Here is a 10,613-nt window from a genome sequence, read left to right as displayed (position 1 = left end):
TATATCATGGCAGGGTCACACACGTAAAATGTTACATGTCTGTCTGAGAGTGTATGCCTGCGTGCCTGAAATCTGATTAAATGACACAGGAAACGAATGATGAATGCCCAGTGGCAGCCGTCAGACGGCTCTACCCATGTAGGAAGCCTGTTGTGTAAATGACCCCGCGTTTGTTAAGTGCTTCGAGCTTGGTCTCCGACTGAGGATAGGCGCTATATAGGTATCCATATTGATCAATTAATCAATCAATATATATATGTATATATACAGGGCTATTTTTCATCATATTTTGATATAAAAAGACGAAAAAAAAAAAAAACTCACTTCCCACGTTCATTCACATTTTACACAAGCATCACAACAAACATGGATTCATGAGCAGACAAAACATCTTTTTTTATTGCTGCATGGAATAAATAAACATCTAAACAAATTCATACATCACTCAACTTCTCCACCAAGTCCATGTGAACATCCAGTCAAATTCATTCAACATTAAACTTCTTTTATACCGATGTCAACTTCAAACAAAAAAAACAAAAAAATAAATAAATAAAAAGTTCACTCCACAATCAACTTTTCCAAGAAAAAATCAAATGAAATTCATCCAACATTCAGTTTCATTTACAACATAAAAAAAAAAATTTTTTAAAATGTAGTTCACCAGTTTCAACTTATAAACATTCAACATTCAGTCTTATTAATTCTTATTCATCGAACAACATCCAATATAAAATCCAGCCTTCAGTCAACTCAGTGGTTGTGAACACACGTCTTGTAAAACCACACATCAGTCAACCCGTTTCAGTCTTCATCAACTCCAAGAAACAGTCTCAGTCTTACGTATACACCACGCGCGACCAACAAACACTCAGTCTGTGTTAGTGTGTCTGTACAAATCTATGAAGCACCATCTTCAAAATGTTAGGTAAAAAAATAAAATAAAATAAAAAATAAAATAAAATAAGATGAAATAAAATAAAATAAAAGGGAGAGAACTGGATGTGTACTGTGTATTTTTTTCTCTCTTCGATTATCTTTTTTAATTGATAAACTTGTGACAAAGGAAGAAGATGTGAAAGAATCAGTGCAAATCACCATTCCTGGAGATTCTTGAGCACAATGCGTCGCCGGCGTTTGGCAAGAGTCATAAAGTCTGCTGCTTTTAGAAACTACAGGATGGAAAATTTACAATAAAATGTCTACGTTAATACACTGGACACAAACGCCCATGTCAGAGTCTGTTCACATTTTCTCCTATTCTGACTCACTCCCAAATTTTGGACTTGTCACACTTGTGAAATGGTCGTCTCACATGTTCAAAGCTGGCCTAATTTACAAATCACACACACACACACACATATATACACTACTTAACATATCTACACAGGACAGAGGACTTGTCAGATTTTTCCAGGTCTTTCCTTACTGGCACTGGGATAAAATAAATTACATATATATTTCATACACATGTACACTTCCCATATTAAGTTACACACATTCACACTGGATATTGTCATACTTCCCAGCATCTTTCCCTGCTGGCATAAATCATTGCACACACTCGCTTTTCTTATCTTACAGACATTCGCCCTCGCCTTGTCACACTTAATTTTCCTTCCATGCTGATATTTATATAACTTATAAACACACACACACACACACACACATCCTACGCTGTACACATTCTGACTGGATTTCTCACACTTGCCCAAAGTACTCTTTCCTTATTGGCATCATCTATTCACAGACACACACACTCTTCCCATGAATAGAACAGCTGAACTTCACACTCTGGTCACTCCCACACAGCCAAGGACTGGCACCATCCACACAACAACAACAGCTGTAACGCACCCCCTACACTGCCTTTCTTTTCTCTCCCAATCTAGTCACACACACACACACACACACATACACTCATAACTTCTTCAGTCCAACAGTTCAGTATTTAGTCTTTGGAGCAAAATACAAAATAAACAAACAAACAAACAAACAAAAAAACTTGAGGCAGACAATGTTGAGTTTCACAACCCATTCGCACTCGCTTGTTAGCATCATGTCATTTGCACAATCTGAATCTTGCGAATTTGTTTTCTCCTCCCTACTGTCATCATCCACACCGGTCTTGCACAGCAGTCGTAGTATTTCTACTCGCCCATGCACTCGCTGGGAATCATACTTGCATACGACTGACCATAAACAGGACCTCAAGGGCTTCAGTCTTTTTACACAATGTGGAACTGGTGACACTGTCTCCCTGGCGCTGACTACGTGAACAGCGTGATTTTGCTGGTTTGAACACATCTGGCAGTGGAGTTTGCACAGTAATCTTCTGCCTTCCTTTTAGCCAGTCTGGTCTCTGCTAAGCCCTCAGGCTCTGGAACTTTTTGATATTGTGCTCCATACATTGTCTGAACCCCTGAAAGCTGAACCCTGAACTCCCTGAACCTTGGTCGTTCTCAGTGAAGGCACGTCACACCAGACAGGACAAGGTCAGGAAAACAGGATCCTGTCTACCACCTCACCGCTTTTTTCACCCAGCACTGTCAAGGAATACGCTATTTCAATCGACAGGAACACTGACAGTTTTGGGTTGGTTTTTTTTTTCATCCGCTTGCTTCCTCCTCCACCACCTGTTGCCACCTTGCTGCCTGATGATCAACGAGCTCCCCACCGTTTCCACTCTTCATACAATGCGTTTGTTCTCATCCTCAACTGATGGGTGATCCCATTCACATGTTTCGTACGTTTATAATTCATATATGCTTGCATTCTGGAAAGTTCCCTCCGCTAGCTCCAAAGACACAGGTTTCAGTGTCCTCTCCTGTGACTGAAGCCTATGCCGGGGGTATTTTTCTGTTGTCTTTTTTTTTTTTTTTCAACAGCATGTATACATACACAAATTTTGGCACATTTTGCTCCTCTGTGGAGTCAGTGGTTCCTTTCTGTGCAGGTCCCATCACCGTCCCCACACCTGTTCGCTGCTTCCAGGGAGACCTGTACTATGGCCGACACCTCTGCACCTTCCCTTTCTATGCCTGGTGTGGACCAGTTCTGCACACCGACATGTGACAGACCTGATCAGACCAGCGTCACTCTGTTTTGCGACGACAGTTGTTAGTATCAAGTAGAATCAACTGACATGCCCAAGATCAGCTGCAATGTCCACTCTGTATAATAATTTATAATATAATGTACTGCATATCAATGAGAACAAACTCCAGCTTTGCAGCCAGTGTTTTCCTGAGCAAAGGAGCTTCCTTGCAGAAGTGATAAGAATGGAGAAAGTCAACGAACATGAGTGGGGAAAAAAACGAAAAAAAAAAAAAAAAAACGACATCCAATGAGATGTCAATAGCGCTTATAGTTATATATAAAAGAAAACAATCCCATAAGGCAGCTACCACCAGTCCAGGGACAGAGGAGAAGAGGAGGAGGAGGAGGAGGAGGAGGAGGGCTGCTGCAGAGCCACCTCCGGCACCACCTGCAGCCTGGAGAGGTGGCTGTCGGCGGGTCTGCGCAGGGACGGGACGGAACGGAACCAGGGGTGGGACAGGATGTCCCTGGCGGACATGCGCTCGGCGGGGTCGCGGCGCAGGAGGCAGCGGATCAGGCAGCGGGCCTTGGGGGAGAGGCATTCGGGGAGGTGGAAGTGGCCCCGGCGGATCTTGCCGAACAGCGCCAGGGGCTGCGAGTCGTGGAAGGGGTAGCGGCCCACCAGCATGGTGTACAGCATCACCCCCAGGCTCCACACATCCGCCGACTTGCCTGAGTAGCCGGCGTCCGTGGCCGTCAGGATCTCGGGGCTGACGTAGGCCGGGCAGCCGTGCTTGTCCTTCAGCACGTCCGCGTCGTCCTCCGACAGCACCACGGCGTCCTCCAGGCCCTCCAGCTGCAAGTGAGTCCTGTCAACAAGCACCGGCATCGTTGTCAACAGTCATCAACAACAAGCATCATCGTCAGGTGTTAATGTTGAACGCTGTCAGTAACCACCAGCATCACTGTCGACAGTCATCAGGCATCATCATCATACATTGTGATCATCTGTCATCAACCACCATCATCATCATCAGGTGTTAATGTTGAACACTGTCAACAATCACCACCTTCACTGTCAACAGTCATAAAGCATCACTGTCACCAGTGTCAGGCACTGTAAACGCTGTCAACAACCACCAGCATCATCGTCAACAGTCATCAAGCATCACTGTCACCAGTGTCAGGCACTGTAAACGCTGTCAACAGCCACCAGCATCATCGTCAACAGTCATCAAGCATCACTGTCACCAGTGTCAGGCACTGTAAACGCTGTCAACAGCCACCAGCATCATCGTTAACAGTCATCAAGTAATATCGTCTGGTGTTGTGAACGTCTGTCAACAACCACCAGTCATGGTCAATAATCATCAAGCATTACAGTCAGCTGTTATCAACAGAAGACTGCTTTGATCTATCAAAAACTGTCTGAGTTACTGTCAAGTGTTACGTACATTGTCAACAGCCATTAAATAAGCACCATCGTCAACACACACATTAAAGTTCAACAGAAGTCTCAGCTACATCAGCAGTCAACAACACTGTCATAAATAAAATGAAAAAACAACTACAGAGCTGCTGTTAGCATTAGCTCTTATCTTCGCTGTGAATAATCTAAATATACAAGCACCATGTGTGAACAGTGTAGGGGAGTGCACACTCACGGTTTTAGAAATATTTCACATGCGACCTAAATCAAATAAAATGTCTGACTAAAGTTTTCTTGATTTTGTCATTTTGGTATAATTTACTTTACACACTTGTACACATACTATGAATATGCATTATGAAATCTTCAGGTGCCACTTTCTCTTCTGTTGGGATGGCGCAATGAGTAAATTTTCTTACAATTGAATGGGGCATCTTTCTCCCTCTCCTTTTTCTCTTTTTAAAGAATTTTTATTATCATTATTTTTTTTTAATGAATATAAATTGTTATTTTGATGTTAACAAAGCCACCATCTGGCACACAACAACACTCACCTGTCCTCATCTCGGAAGACAAACTTGCGCAGCTTGAGGTCACGCAGGATGACCCCGTTGTCGTGGCAAAGGGAAATGGCCGACACGATCTGCCGGAACAGGCGGCGGGCCTCATCCTCGGGGAGGCGCTTCCTCTGGCGCACGTAGGAGTGCAGGTCGCCGTGGGTGCGGGGAAACAAGACGTAGGCCCGGGTCTCCCCCAGCACGATGTGGGAGCTGGCGGCAATGTGCTCATGGTCGTCCACCTGCCAGTACGCAGACAGCGCCTCCCGGTAGCGGCTCAGCGGAAAGACCTGCCCGTACAGAAAAGCACAACATGCACATGCCCATGACACACACAGCTGTGGAGCTTGTCAGTTTAATGTATTCTGCTGACCCCCTATCAGTATCAATTGGTAAGCTTTCGTCAGAGCCAGAACATGGTTTGGCTGATGATGAGATGACACACAACTCTCTGATTTAAATGTTGAAAAATATTAGAAAGTCCAGATCCGCATTTTGAACAAGTTTACTCACATAAGTCGCAAGATGACTTTTTGGGTAGGTGCAGATTTAAAAACATGGTTTATATTAAAAAAAATTTTTAATGTCTTAACAACTTAAGTGCTTGTAGCTTTATGTTTATGTAATCTATGGCTTCTCATAGGTGGAGCAATTTTGTGTTCTAAAAACTTAATATACTTTTGTCATGTATACTGGAAAGTGGAACGGTGTACACACTGATGTTCATAAACATAAAATACTACACATGTGTACATGTCCAAAAACTTTTGACTATTAGATTTAGAAGGTTAAACGAGTGCCTTGCTGTCCAGCTACTAGCATACCCAGCATGCAGGTTTAGTATTCAATAGATTTCATCACAAAAGAAGTGCTCATTTAGATTTACACCATGCTCAGGTGAGCTAAAAAAAAAATATAAAAAAAATTCAATAAATACATAGAACTTGGAATCAAAAAAAGATCTATGCCAAGTTATCAATGTATACTTATATGATTTTTCTTAAAAATCACAAACGAATCTAAAAATGTAATTTTATGAAACCAATACCATTGCAACACTGGTATGGAAAACTAGAGTCAAGCTGGCAATGTATGCAAACCCTTGCTGTAGTTTCCAAGTTACAAGGTCTGGTGTAATCCTACACTGCTACAACCAGACACATAATGATGTACCATATCACCAGTATCCCTATCACAGTATCAGCTCACAGCAGAGCAGTGTAAAAGGTAAAAAGCTGACAGCAAAGAGTACAACGCCCTAAAACTACAAGCCTGCCCTGTGACCTGCAATACAATCATACAATGCCTTGAAACTTAAAGTGTGCCGGTGACTTGCAATATTCACAATGCCCTGAAACTAAATGCTTGCCCCATGACTCGCAATCTACTGTGCTCACCCTGGAGCAATGCAATGCCCGCAGTATTGCACAACAAGGTCAGAATTTCAGAAAGCCTTAACCCACTGCATGAGTACTGATAAGCTGATGACATACACAGATACAGTTACACTTATTCACTCTCCTTCACTTCTGCTGCTACTTTGAAAACTCTACTCATCCATGTATTGTCACAATTTTCCACTTCACAGAGTTTGCCTGACATTGTAAAACAATCCTATATATATATACATATATATGAAGGGGGAAGAAAAGGTTGGGTTACAAAACAAGATGAAATGGTTGTATACCAGTAACTTCACTAGAACACAGAGTTGTAAAGTCACAATGTTTAGAATTGATACTTAAAAGGACTGTCTTTCAACAAATAATGATTTGACCTGATATATCAGTTTACTGATTAATATAGTAGATTTCATGTTTCACTCTTTCTCAGGGTTTTTGTCTCTGTCAAACACTACATCAGTCCTGATCGAGCCCAACTTCAAACATTTTACACATATATAATTGTTATATTTTACATGTGAATTATCTAGATCTCTGTGTGTGTGTGTGTGTGTGTGTGTGTGTGTGTGTGAGTGCATGCATGCGTGCATGTGTGCGTGCGCGCACACATGAGCGCATAAGTGTGTGGAACCAACAAATCCAGTCCTGACAAAACTTTGTTTATTAAATATTACACTTTGAAACAAATTTTAACATTCAGACACTTTACACAAAAATCAAGCAATTAAAAAAAAACAAATGATGGGCTGTTTGTTGGAAAGGAGATGGGGCAAGAACAAGGCTTGACATATACTCTGATACTGATAAAGTTTTTAGTTTTGTGTTTTTGTGAATGGATGATTTTGAACACAACTCATAAGTTTACAAGTCCCTACAATTGGTTATATATTTGTTATTAGATGATAAAAAAAAAAATAAAAAAAAGAAGTGTGGATAGGGGTGGTGGCAATATTTATATTCCCAAAGTATTCTACAAATTAGAATGACTAATATTTCTGTGACTGCAGTCAATGACTTTAAGATAACTCTATGCTGCTGGGAATTGATATGAAATATACAATGCAGCCTTATCAAATATTACTCTGTCTGATAAAGTGTTGTACATGCGTTTAGGCTTTAATCAAAAATCAATTAATCCCTGTTATTTTTTTTCTTTCTTTTTTCACTCCCCCCCCCCCCCCCCCCACATCAAACTTAGTAGGAGCAAAATGCCGCTGCTTACATAATTACATCTAATGTTGTGCCGCCAGTATTAATACTACGCATATCTGTCTGTACTGAAGGCAGCGCAAAAGTAACCATGGGAAGAGATCAGTCTGCCAGTTCAAAGGAAAACCCGAGACTGAAACAAGTAACAACGCAATAAACCAGTTCACTGCCCTGCTACCATGATCGCGCGCGTGTGCTCAGTAAAATAGACAAAGGGTTTCCTGCAGCGAGCGACAGGAAGCGCGAACAGGAAATCTTCCCGGCTAAATTTATGTCTGTCCAGGGAAACAGAAAGGATGTTGAGGTCTTCTTCCTCAACCCCCTCCCCCCCCTCTTCCTATCCACACACACCACCCCCTCCCCTCCCCACGGACGTGAACAGGAAGCGGACAGAGGTGTGGGCACTGAATGGAAGCAGTCACTGTGTGGTTGAAGGAAGGGCGGCAATTCATTCATACACCGGTTTGCTTCGCTCCCGTAACTGTACCCAGTCACCTCCTCTAATCGCCTCACCCACCACTGGCTTGCACAGGCAAACATGTACGTGTACAGTACATGGATACATGTACACATACACTGAGTGACCACATAATGGGAAGGGTTGGGAAAGTGGGATCTAGAGGATGGGTTGTTTTGTGGTGGATCGAAAAAGGTGGGAAGTGGGTGATCCTCTTCATTCTGGGACCTCGTTAACTGTCTTCCTTCTGCCTCAAATGTTATCTGTAATAACTGTCTTCTGTCTCACAGGCATTCTTGAGTGCACTGTCCGCAATTCATTACTGCAATGTAATGTAATGTGGCATTAAATTTAGAAACTTCTGATCAGAAAAAAAAAGTATCTTGATCTATGCAGGGCTTTTCATAGGATAGTTTTGACATTTTTATTTTTGTTTTTAGGACCAAATCTTTTAGATATTAAATTATTAATAATTAGTTTATCTTTCTTGCCATATTTTTTTTATTTCTATTCATGACAGATACAATGAATCAGCACAAGACTGCAAAGAAAAACAACTACAACATAATGTATATCACTACATGATTTTGCATTATTTATCATGACTGAACAAGTTTAAGATTTTTTTTTCCTATCAACACTTTTCTCCCTTCCTCCTCCCACCCCTACCTCCCTTCCTTTTCATCTCCCATGCCTCTCAGTCAAATTCCTAATACCAAACTCAATACCTAACACCAGTGTCAATATCAAGTTCTTAAAACAACATGCTTCAAAGAATGTTTTTTAATGCTGACTGGATAAAATAAAAGATTGTGCCTAATCATTTCATTTTGAAATAATGGATCAGCTCCTTGAGTTCAAGTTTGAAGTAAAAGGAGAAAAATTAACTTGTCTAAAACACCATGGCAGGTCAGGGGGCAGGCACTGATCTAAACTGGACCTATTTTTAGATCAGTGGTTACAGGGAGTGTTAGTTGAAAAAAAAATCATTAAAAAAAAAGGTCTATAAAGTAACTTTTCAGTAACTGACAAAATGAACTAACCTTGCATGTAAATTCCTCACAGGTGGTGGTATCCACAGCCTGGTACACTGTGTCCAACTTGAGCTTGTCATGTTGTCTGAACAAAACATATTTCCCCAGCTTCAGGCACTCATCTTCTGGCTCAGCACTGGTCAGTGGGGGCAATGTATCTGACTGCACATCTGGAGATAAATTTCCCAAATTTGGTTCAGCATCTGGAAACTTCTTTTTAGGCCCATGACTAATGAACAGCCTGGGCGTGCTTTCTATGCAGCTCATTAATCCCCCTGTAAAGGGATCTAAAACAAAGGCTCTGCGACTGAACGCCGAAAGGCACACTCACACTGAACAAAGCCTTTGTTTGCAGTCCTCGGTTGTTTAATTTCCGTTGTTGTAGCAAATATCAGCTGGACAACTCTCAAACGAATAACAGCACTTGTTAATTATCAAGCGAAACACAAACGTCCGCTGCGTTCATTCACTCTTGAAAACTAAATGCATACGTTGAACATTGACAGCTCACACAAAGAAACGGCAACTCAAAAAAAGTTTAAGTCACTGGGAATGGCTCAATGAGGCAGCGTTGGTCCACACTGCGGAATTGAAACAGTCATCATAGTTGCACACTGAGGTAGTAACAAACCCGATTTCACACAAATCTGAAATCGCACACGTATTGCGGAATGACCCCCCCCTTTTTTTTTCCTGCGCAAACTAGTTTATACAGCGCAGTGACCACGGTGACTCAAGCAAGCATTCAGCTGACCTCGATTTTACCGGGGTCCCATTTTCGCTTTGAGGTTGAACAAAGAAAATGAATCCCTGGTTACTTTCAAAGTTTTGAAGAAGTTTGTCATCAATATACAGCAAACTGGTTGACTTGTATCTGATTCACGCGCTCCCCTTTCCCAGGTTTGTGTAGTCTAGGTTGCTTTTCGAATGCGGATCTTCCACTTTTCCAATAAAACCTCGCGACGTAAAAACGGTAAAGTTGAAAGTAGATACAGGATGAACTGCTTGGTACGGTCAGTCAACTTTTAAACAGTTACGCCGGTTGTCAAGATTAACAACATTCTCTCAGACGCATGATGTTTCACAAACAGTACCACACAGCAAACCTGTCGACCTGTAAACCTGGGAAGGGTTATTTCTGGACCCTTCCTCTTTACTGTATTCTCCGGCTAGGACTAGCAGACGCCATTGTGCAGCTGTGGTGTAAATGTGCGTTGATGAGACGGGTCACAGTTTGACGATTCTACATCCGCGACCGTTTTCCTGAAGTACGAATTTCTTAACAAGGGAACATTACAGCAATATTCTAAACAGAAATAAAACATTCGTACTTTCAAGTTCTTTGTATATGTCAAAGTAATAAACTATCGTGCGCTGTATTTGTGTTTTTTGCCATGTGAACTCTGCACTATATTGCCCCAGTTACACGCGGATGCAGAGGAGATATGGCTCGTACCTATTGGTTGAAAAATGAAATGCACTATG

The 10,613-nt window shown here is 41.7% G+C and overlaps 1 protein-coding gene across 1 annotated transcript; it reads right to left on the bottom strand.

Moving 5' to 3' along the window:
- Positions 1 to 371: 371 nt before the first annotated feature.
- Positions 372 to 10,331, bottom strand: LOC143291290 (tribbles homolog 2-like). The gene is made up of 3 exons (XM_076601136.1): positions 9,138 to 10,331; positions 5,023 to 5,315; positions 372 to 3,908 (listed from the first exon to the last, which is right to left on the bottom strand). Exons 1-3 carry the CDS (start codon positions 9,393 to 9,395, stop codon positions 3,404 to 3,406), a joined length of 1,056 nt encoding a protein of 351 aa, XP_076457251.1. The 5' UTR covers positions 9,396 to 10,331; the 3' UTR covers positions 372 to 3,403.
- Between the last annotated feature and the right edge of the window lie 282 nt (positions 10,332 to 10,613).

This window comes from Babylonia areolata, chromosome 16 (genome assembly GCF_041734735.1).
Source record: "Babylonia areolata isolate BAREFJ2019XMU chromosome 16, ASM4173473v1, whole genome shotgun sequence".
Classification (NCBI taxonomy): Eukaryota; Metazoa; Mollusca; class Gastropoda; order Neogastropoda; family Buccinidae; genus Babylonia; species Babylonia areolata.
The sequence above is the reverse complement of the archived record's forward strand: the minus strand, read 5'-3'. Positions and strand labels throughout refer to the sequence as shown.